This window comes from Myxocyprinus asiaticus, chromosome 5 (assembly GCF_019703515.2).
Source record: "Myxocyprinus asiaticus isolate MX2 ecotype Aquarium Trade chromosome 5, UBuf_Myxa_2, whole genome shotgun sequence".
Taxonomy (NCBI): domain Eukaryota; kingdom Metazoa; phylum Chordata; class Actinopteri; order Cypriniformes; family Catostomidae; genus Myxocyprinus; species Myxocyprinus asiaticus.
In genome coordinates, this window is record NC_059348.1 from 49,961,508 (window position 1) to 49,972,413 (window position 10,906).

The window sequence follows — 10,906 nt, forward strand, 5'->3', positions numbered from 1 at the left end:
CAGACTAGGCAGCTCACTAGAGTTTGAATTCAAAGGCGGTGTTGTATGAAACATTTGAAGTTTAAATCTGACTGAAAACACAGCATGAAGACATTAGGAATTCCCCCTTGGGGAAAGTATTCTATGCTAGGCATTAGCGACTATACATTGAAAAATCTAACTTGAAGAAGGTGGCTTGGATTGCTTAACAATCCAGTCCAAGTTAAATAATTGTGGACTCCTTTGAACATTTCCAGTACCTTTTACTTGCATCCTTTTAAGCCTCAGACTCTGATTGGTCAGTTGTGACACTGCCGTTCTGCTCCCCTACAACCGATTGGTCCAGGGTATTTGTAACTCCGACAACAATAAATGTTGGCCCGTCTCCCTCCCTGACAGATTCCGAGTCAGTGGATTTTCCTGTTTGCTCAGTCAGATTAGGCCCCTCCCATTTCTCCTCATCAAGGCGACTGGAGATCGACCAATAGAGATGAGCGTCCAAACGAGCAGCAGCTAATGCCAGCTCTCTTGCAGAACAGGAGGGCGTGTCCACCTTTGAAAGACATGAATATTAATGACCTTAAGTATACTAATGGTGCGTTCACATCATCGCATTTACACTGTATCCGTTCACTGTGTACTGGTTTTTGTCCAATTTGTAATAGGGTCTCAGTGGGCCCCATTGGCCCTCCCACTCACAGCCCCGCCCCACTCCCGTCAGACGATATAACACTCGCACCCTCCACCCCCCGTTGGACAGAATTTCTTGTCCACCACAGATTAATCATTGTACCCTGCCCGGCACCCCCTGTGAAAAAATCCTGGCACCGCCCCTGCAGCCCACCTTTCAACATCATCATTGTTATTATTATACAATAGTACCATACTTTTTTTTTTATAATTTCTTAAGTGTATGCGGCATTGCTATGCAGTCTGGTTAAACCCTCAAGCCTTTATTTTGGCGGAGGCTTTAATTTTTTCTGGAAAACTGAAGGAAGACCTTTGTAGTTGAGTTGACGATGCCCTTTTAATGCAGTGAAAAGCCCTGATTCACTCTTCTGTTCACAAAACATGGTGTTATGGGGTTACTTTAGGATTTGGATAATAACTTTTAGCAGCCAAGTGTATCTAGAGCGCAGTAAATACAATGCACCCAGAGCACGTTAGCACACCGAACTCGAGCATGTCCAAATGAGTCTCACGCGTGTTTAATACCCTACAGAGAACAGAGCTGCACGTACAGTCAGTGCATTATTTCGATTAATCGTTCAGCCCTAGAGTCAGTCAAAGATTTTTGGGAAAACTATCCCTTTATATTGCTCTTAAATAAATAGCAAAAAAAAAAAAAAAAAATATCACTTCAGAAATGATTTATATGTGTAAATACAAACAAAACTGGAAAATGGTTCAATGTACAGTAGCTGCAACAGAAATGCTGCTTGGCAGGATGATAAAAAATAAATTTTGCAAGTTTTACTCCAATGATGCAGGCTCATGACTCCAAAATCTACAGCAATACCGTGAGCTGCATGAATCAGAGTCTTTGATCGCTCATGCTCAGTGAATTCCCAGCAGTAAGAAAGAAATCTCTGACCATAGTGAATAATAAAGTCCAAGTCAACCTTGCACAGAACTTTATTTATGATTAGCAGCATTTGATCGTATTTATCTAGAAGTTTCAACTCAAATAATTCACTTTTTAAATCTTTTAGATAAACCTACAGTATATACTGTATAATGACTGGTAGTGGTGCTAGTCAAGGCAAACATGGCTTTTATTACTCCTCCCACATACTTATGGTTAAAAGGAATGTTCCAGGTTCTATATAAATTAAACTCAACTGACAGCATTTGTGGCATAATGTTGATTTCCACAAAAATAATTTGACTAGTTCCTTGATATTATATATATATATATATATATATATATATATATATATATATATATATATATATATATACAAAAAAGCTACTGTAAATGGTTACAGTAAGATACTTACAGTGGAAATGAATGGGCCAGTCCATAAACTTTAGAATACAAACTGTTTAACCCTTGTGTTGTGTTCGTTTTGTGCTAATAAATTTGGTGTTCCCGGTCAAAAACGACCGTCCTCTAAGATCTCTCATATTGCATATATTATCACAAGATATTGCATTAGATCTTTTTATAAACGTTTTTTTTTTTTTAGTAATTATGACCGGTTTTGTACTCTCGTTTTGGGATATATTTTTTTAATGATAGAATGATTAATTGAACTGAGCTTTTACCGGGCCAGTGTGAGGCACTCCCTGAGGGAAAAAAAAAAAATAAAAAAAATAATGCTAATTACATAATAAATTAAGAAACACTTGCTTGATCTGAACAAAATGTGTCATTGTAAAGCTTAGAATCTGGACTTAACAATGCATATAGCTGATCCTACTAATGTAACTACTGAAATAATGGTTTTTAATTTGCTGACAAATAAGAACTGTTTAATTCTCATAATTTGCAAATTTGTTATCAAAACAATTATATTCAGAGTTGATAAAATCCTTACAGACACATATAAATATAATAAACAGAAGTTTTTTTGTCACATTTTTCCTTACTACTTCCCAAAACATACATATAACATAGACAATGACATATCGTTACTTACAGCAGACTATCCTGATTCAAACAAGCCCAAACGCAACATAATATGATAAGTAGATCTTGAAATATTCCTCAAAGAGTGTACATGGAAAGACAATGCACAAGAGGGCGCTCAACACACAATGTGTGTGTGTATTTGTATATTTGTGTGTGGGTGTGTATGTGCACATGTACGAGGACTCTGTGTGTGCAAACACATATCCACATATGTTCTCATCTAAAGGATTGGGATGCTTCTGAACACTTAATATTTCTGTATTCTGTAGTCTAATCCATTCATTTCCAATGGCTGGTCATTTAGGGCTGGTCACAATGGCTGGTCACTTAGCAGTTAAGGCTCTGGTTTACTGATCAGAAGGTTGGGGGTTCAAGCCCCAGCACCACCAAGATGCCACTGTTGGGCCCTTGAGCAAGGCCCTTGACCCTGTCTGCTCCAGGGGTGCCGTATCATGGCTGACCCTGCACTCTGACCCCAGCTTAGCTGGGATATGTGAAAAAAAGAATTTCACTGTATATGTGCAAATTTGTAATAAATAAATATAATTAATTATTATAATTATTTTTGACCGGGAACACAAGTGTAACAAAGTGAAATAAAACTAATAAAATGTAAAGAAAATGGTCCAGTTTATTTTTGTGTATGTTTTCAGATACCATATGTGAACAAAGTCAAGGAATTTTATTCCAATTGGATTAAGTAAAAAAATAAAATAAAAGGTCGTCGAGGTCAAAATTACCAGAACACAACATAAGGGATAAAAAAGTAACCACAAGACGTAAACATTATATATGTTAACATGATTTTATCACACTAAAATTATGTTAACACATATAATGTTTACATCTTGTGACTGTACTTTTAAAACGGTGTTTATTTTATTGTTTATGGACCCCATTCACTTCCACTGTAAATGCCTTACCCTAACTGTGATTTTTGCTTCTTCTTCTTTATTTATTTATTTATTTTATAAATGCAAGATGAGTCGAAATTATTTTATTTTGGTAATATTATAGAACATCCTTTGAAGGATTTGTTCTAGGGACTGAAATATCATAGAGACTTGGCATGGGCTCTTTTGGTTTGGGTCAGTAAGCAACCTACTTGCAACCACCCAGAACACCTTAGCAACCAAAAAGCAAAGCTCTGGTAACCACAACACAGTGGCATCGAGGCGAGCACCAGTCACATTTTCTTACTGAAATGTAAAAATCCAGTTACTGTATCTTTGTCCCCATCACACATCTGTTTATCAGCTGCACTGTTCATGTCACTTTTCACAAACAACATAATACCTACCATAGACCTTATTCACAGCAGCGCCATCTTTGATTTTCGACGGGAATGACAATGAGGCTGTGAGGGATAGAAGTACAGTCTCTTCCATGGACTGTACAGCAGTTGTGTACAGAAGTGTTTCTGGATCGTTCCGTGGACAAAACAATAAAAAAATACACAGATCAGCCACAACATTTAAAACCACCTGCTTAATATTGTGTAGGTCCCCCTTGTGCCACCAAAACAGCGCCAACCCACATCTCAGAATAGCTTTCTGAGATGTCACTCACTGGATGTTTTTTGTTTTTGGCACCATTCGGAGTAAAAACTAGAAACTGTTGTGTGTGAAAATCCCAGGAGATCAGCAGTTACAGAAATATCTCAAAACCAGCCCATCTGGTACCAACAATCATTCATGCGATTATCTAATCAACCAATCGTGTGGCATCAGTGCAGTGCATAAAATCAGGCAGATACGGGTCAGGAGCTTCACTTAATGTTCACATCAGCCATCAGAATGGGGAAAAATGTGATCTCAGTGATTTGGACTGTGGCATGATTGTTGGTACCAGATGGGCTTGTTTGAGTATTTCTGTAACTTCTGATCTCCTGGGTTTTTCACACACAACAGTCTCTAGTTTTTACTCCGAATGGTGCCAAAAACAAATAACATCCAATGAGTGGCAGTTCTGTGGATGGAAACACCTTGTTGATAAGAGAGGCCAACAGAGAATGGCCAGACTGGTTCGAAATGACAAGTCGACGGTAACTCGTATAACTGGTCTGTACAATTGTGGTGAGAAGAATAGCATCTCAGAATGCTATTCTGAGATGCGGGTTAGCGCTGTTTTGGTGACAAGAGTGGTTTTAATATTGTGGCTGATCGGTGTATCTTTCCAAGAACATTCAGTAGACAAAAACTCCAGACAGCATGAGTTGTGGAAAATCGGATGGGACATAGGAGCTTTATACAGCTTTATACCGTGCGTGCCATTGAAGAGATGGTAAAGTCTATCCCTCACAGCTTCGTTTTTATATGCGATACATAATCTGTTCTACCATAAATTCCCTTCGTGTGCCACAAACCTCAAATGTATGGTGAAAAGCTCCATAGTCCACATCAAAGAATCCCTCAGCCAGTGACATCATCGGAATAAACCTGTGACCCCATAACAGCTCTTCGGCCAGGTACGAGCTCCGCGCCTGACAGGTCATACCTGCCCATCAAATACACCTGTTTATTACTAAATATTCAACAATGCATTACTCATTGATGTTATATGATATATTATGAGAATTTTTTGATGTGTACCTGTAGCTTCCACCATTCCCTCCAGGATGACGACAATCTCGAAGTCCTCTTTCTCCAGTTGGGCTTGGGACATGTCCCAGAACGGCGAGCGGACATCGATCTCATGAGAGATCACCAGTGGAGACACCAGGAACAGACGATCGTCCCCCGTCTCAAAGCCCACGCTGATATCTGTCTGATCCAGAGGAATAAACTCACCTGCAGACATAAGAGAATAAAGTGAGAAGTAAAATATAAACTAATTTAAAGGTTAATATGGGTTTCAAACAGTGTCAGAAATGAACTTTTAACAATTAAGGGACAATATCTGCCCCCTGCATTTGATTCTCAGGGGCATTTTCTACCTTTATGAGGGCAAATTTTTTCTGCCTATATAAAATACTGTATGTCATCATATATATATATATATATATATATATATATATATATATATATATATAAAAAGTTCAAAAGAAAGATTAATTTGCAAATTAGACATTACTTGTACACTCTGAAATGGGAGGGCACACAACAGTGTTGAACAATCAAAATCATCACAAAATGTAACCACCAGGTGGTGCCACTAAGTCTAAGACTAGAAGGTGCTGATGTTGCAGATAAGATGGTTTGAGTATTTGGATGCCTGTGAGGGTGGTGTGTGCTGTCTTACCCTCTTGCGTCTGTTTGGATTTGATAAGTTTGGCTCTCATGTTGGCGCCCACAATGTGGGAGGATCTCAGATCCCCGACCCGGAACATCAGACAGAGCTTGTCGTCCCGCAGTGAGATGACAGCGTTACGAGAGAACACCAACGTCTCTGCACGCTTATTCGGCTGCGAGATCTTCACAAACATACATCCAACCTAGTGAGAGATGAAAAGAAATGAACTAGATCATTACATTGTGGATTTTTTCACCTATTTTACGATCCACAAGGTAAAAACCATAAGTCCGATCCCTAAGAAGAGTAATAGCACACATCTTCTCAACAAGCCATCCAATTTGAGGTATCATTTATTTTCATAGCACTGAAGTTTAATACTTACGTTTTGGGGTTTGTTCAAATTAGTAACCCTTATATGAACAATACTAATAGTGATGCTTGACTAGCTTCACTAATTAAAAAGAAAGTGAGACATATGCAGAAACAACTAGGAAGGAGGTTATATCTGCTAATTTATATTTGAGAAATACAGATACCAGAGGTCATAGCACTAAGTGAGAATGTGTGTTGTATTTGATTACTGTATGTGAGTGAAACACATCCCCGGAGGGTAACATTTAAACCAGGACAGAGATAAAACACATGAAAATAGGCCACAGAAAGAATGAGAGATTGAGAAGGAGGAATAAAATGACTAAATGTGACAGAATAAGGAAAAGAGAGAAAGAGAGAGAGACACAGAGCGAGAGAGGGCGCACATCTGTGGTCCAAATCGCATGACTCACTTGCTCTTGGTTATGGATGTTATAACTCGACACTCAGCAGAGCCGTTTCGGTGCGATAATCAACGAACGAAATCCATGAATTATAAAAAACATTCATTTTCCAAAACACATCATGCATGGAAAACATGCATATGTGCATGTCTATGTATGTGTATGTACTTAGCTATAGTTAGGAACAAAATTTAGAGATACACTCACTGGGCACTTTATTAGGAACACTATGATCCTAATAAAGTGCCCGGCCTGGTCTTCTGCTGTTGTAGCCCATCTGCCTTAATGTTTGATGTGTTGTCCATTCTGAGATGCTATTCTGCTCACAACAGAGACTGTTGTGTGAAAATCCCAGGAGATCAGCAGTTACAGAAATACTCAAACCAGCCCATATTAATTAATAAATGTTATTAATTAGGCATTAATTATGCCTAAAATCGAAAGTATTAAAAATCGGTTATGCATTTAGTTTATCGGACAATTTAACACAAAAATAATCACTATTGTATCGGCCATTAAAAACAGATATCGGTCACTCTAACAAAATTGTCCTCAAAAGTGAGCTAAATCTAACAGAATCTCCTATTGGTGACATTCGGAGACGTCGTTGTTTGGAAAAATGATTTATTAAAAAAAGCAGCCATTTTTTTTTAAACCATAAAAAGGCACAAAACATTTCTTTTAGTGGTAGGGTTGGGGTTAGATAAGTCATTATAATTACTTTATAGAAAAACAATGGAAGTCTTTGGTTTGTCCATATTTTGATGGTAAACGTGTGTGGGTCAGGTTTTGCCCACATTGTATGGACCAAACATCTGCTAAAAGAAAACAGCTTATTAAACATACTAAATAATCTCTTAACTAAATGTCTTAATTTTGTGTGCGGGTTAGGTTGAAGGGTAAGGGATAGAAAATAACATTAGGGCTGTTTAAAAACAATATAAGACAACAGAAAGTCCTCATCAGGATAGAAAATCAAACGTGTGTTTGTGCTCTTACCATGAAAGCATTGACCATAGATCCCAGTATAGCCTGCAACAGGAGTAACATGGTTCCTACTGGACACTGATCAGTGATGACACGGTGACCATAGCCAATGGTCGTCTCCGTTTCAATGGAGAAGAGGAACGCTGAGATGAATCCATTAACATTATTCACACATGGAGTCCATGTCTCATCTTCTAAATGATCCAAATCGCCCCTGCAACGAAAGAAATACAGAACGAGAGAGAGAGAGAGAAAAGACAGTTAGAGAACATGCAACAGATAAACGCTTTTGTTTCATTTGTAAAGACGTGTCCTTGTCTTTTTATTAAACATGTCCTTTAGTATATTGGTTCTGGCATCTTACTGCGCTTGGAAAGTTTGTTCTCAAGTATTCACCCAAACTGATTGTGGCTTCTATCTAGTGTGGACGAAAACTACAGTGTTGCATAAACCCTAGATGTACAGTAGATCTATGAAAATCTGAAGTTGGGCAATAGGAAATTTCTAGGAATAGACCAATATAATTTACTTTTGGTTGGTACTCATAAAAGATAATTACTTTCATTATATGACTCTCCGGAATACTCGATTCTGATTGGTCAATGGCGCCATCTAGTGGTCTGATATTGCTCATTAACAACCGCACATCCCACGTATCAGACAGCTCAATCGTTCTTGCTTCTCAGATCACTGTGAGATCTCTACAAGTAATATAATAAAACAATTTTAATTTAAATCAATGTTTCATGTGCATTTATTTATTTAATTGGTAAGTAGTCTTGTAATAAGATGGATCATTAATTCCAAAATAATCACCAACATAACTCTGAAGCAAATTGTAGGTGGATGTCAGCTGTTCAGCGATTTATTTCTTCCCACATAATTTCAACGCAAACCAATATTTTATGTTCATGTATTTATTTATTTGGTTAGTAGCCATGTAATAAGCAGGATAATGTACAGTCACCCAATCATAATTGCAAAATAAACCCCTTCAGGCTGAAACAAGACCTTATTTTGTGATTCCAGCAGACTGTCCATTATCCTTTATGTAATTTATGACTGATGATGGCCAGTGTGAAACATCTATACTGATCTGACTGTCTAGACTGTCATTTAAGGGTTAAACTTCAGCCGTACTGTGTCATGATATAACAGCATAGCGTCAATTTCTGTGAAACGCTTCTACGAGCACAGAGCCAACAAAAGTGCCTCTAGTAAGAAACCTCTTTGTGTTTTTTGTTTGAAACCTGTTTGGTTGTAAAGAGTAGCACCTCTAGTTTAGTTTAATATGCCGTTTTAAAAATCCATTCATTTTTCTCACGTCAGCGCACTGTTAAACATGATTTCCTCATATGTGGATTTTGGGGCATTATTCCCTCAAAAGTTGCATGTTAGTAAACGTTAGTTATTTTGAATAACTTTTAACATTAAAACATCTGTGTGTCATTTCGCTTCATTTTATTATAAATGTTGTTATATTTTATTTTGTTATCACTGTACAATACAGTTCTATTCATTAACATTAGTAAATGCATTCCTATATTTACTGTGCATTTTCCCATTGAGAATCAATGGGTTCATCCAAAAGCTGAAAAATGTTGCTTTCAGAGGCTTTATATGGAGTTAGGATGAAAAGAAGGTGCATTTCAAACTGTTCTGACATCTGTATACTAGCATTCTATGCAGCTAAGTGCATTCACTTCTAAAATTTGACCAAATGCAGTTTCAGGATGATGTTTGCACCACTCAACATGTTTGGCAAACATGGGACAATGGTAATCAATAATTAGATACAGAATTTATAATGCTACATTTTATTTTAACATGGTTGGCAGCGATTGGATGATGCTGGCAAGGGAGCAAGCTGACTCTTGGGGATGTCCTCATTTGGAAAAAATATTAAATAATACAATAAAAATAAACTAGTTTATTATTATTATTATTATTATTATAATTATTATAAAAGTGCCAAAAGTTTTCTTTTAAGGGTAGGTTAGGGTTTGGGATAGAGTTAGACTGAATACATTATAATCAGACTTTATTTAAAAACAATAGAAGTCTATGGAAGACATACAGTATGCACTCTTTGAGATTGCTCAGTCAACATAAGTGTGTGCATTATTCATACCTGCAGTATGCAATGAGGTACCATATTGCTCCAAAGAAAAGCCAGGTCACCGCATACGCCATGACAAAGACGAAGAGAGAGCAACGCCAGTTCAGATCCACCAGGGTGGTAAAAATATCCGTCAGGTAACGATATGTCTCTCGCATGTTACCATGCTGCACATTACAACTCCCATTTTTCTCCACATAACGCTGCCTCTTACGCCTCTTACTGCGTCCTGGAGAGAGACAGCGAAAAAATTTAGAGCAAGTGCTACTAAGACTAAAAGTGTCCCCAAAAATAGGAAATGCACTTTTTGAATTTTATACAAATGCAGATAAACACCAAAAACTGTCTCCAAGCAACTTACCAATCCATATTAAAAATGGACAGTGCCATAGTAAAACTAAATAAAAGAATAAAGGCTAAATTAAAAAGATACAGAACACTGATATCTTGTTCCTGTCTGCAGAGGTGTTAGATTAAGATTGCGTGATAATCAGGATTCAGGATAATCAATTTAGAGTGATTGATTCTTACCCCATCCAAACCTGCCTCTCTCTGGCCCCGCTCCCTGAATTTTCTTCCGGGGCTGATTGGCTTGTGCCTCCCTTGCAGCCAATTTGTCTTGGAAAGACATGTTGTTATTGGTTGCAGGATGAGGAGGTGGAGCCACCTCTGTGGATACCACGTGCCCCAGCACCTCAGATGCATTCTTAACAGTAGGAGGTGGGGCATCTATTGGGGCCTCCTCCAATGGCTCCTCCCCTTTATCTGGGACTGGGACGGACAGGGATTCGGTGCACGTGGAGAAGCCAGTGTTGCCCAGTGCCATCTGTGTGTATATTATGTGTGTGTGTGTGTTGAGTTGGAGTGATAAGTGTATTTACGTGTGTGTGCGTTTACAGGGTCTCCCAGTGTTGTATTCTCAGTTGCAGAGTTTCATCTGTGCATTTGTCGGTTTTCTGCAAGAAAAGAAACACAGGAGACAATCTGTAACACTGATAAAACCAAAACCTAATTAACTACTTTTCCGAAGGGCTGGAAGTTTTATAACATTCTTTCCTACAGGCCCGGATCTAGAAATATAAAATTAGGGGGGCAATAACTAACAAAGGAGGGATGTTGAGTGGGGGGGGGTAGGGGTTGGCTGGTGTCTCTTCTGTGCGTGCCAGTGTTTTTGAT

The 10,906-nt window shown here is 38.1% G+C and overlaps 1 protein-coding gene across 1 annotated transcript; it reads right to left on the reverse strand.

Annotated features, from left to right (window-relative positions):
• Positions 1-225: 225 nt before the first annotated feature.
• On the reverse strand, positions 226-10,556 carry LOC127441547 (G protein-activated inward rectifier potassium channel 3-like). The gene is made up of 7 exons (XM_051699102.1): positions 10,262-10,556; positions 9,743-9,959; positions 7,624-7,825; positions 5,855-6,047; positions 5,206-5,403; positions 4,980-5,110; positions 226-532 (listed from the first exon to the last, which is right to left on the reverse strand). Exons 1-7 carry the CDS (start codon positions 10,554-10,556, stop codon positions 257-259), a joined length of 1,512 nt encoding a protein of 503 aa, XP_051555062.1. The 3' UTR covers positions 226-256.
• Positions 10,557-10,906: the final 350 nt, after the last annotated feature.

Coding starts and splice junctions, on each gene's coding strand:
- LOC127441547 (XM_051699102.1), bottom strand. CDS start 10,556: ATGGCACTGGGCAACACTGGCTTCTCCACGTGCACCGAATCCCTGTCC. Junction 5,404..5,854: donor ATCCAAACAGACGCAAGAGG/GTAAGACAGCAC, acceptor TTATGTCTGCAG/GTGAGTTTATTCCTCTGGAT. Junction 533..4,979: donor CTTTTCACCATACATTTGAG/GTTTGTGGCACA, acceptor TGTCTTTCAAAG/GTGGACACGCCCTCCTGTTC.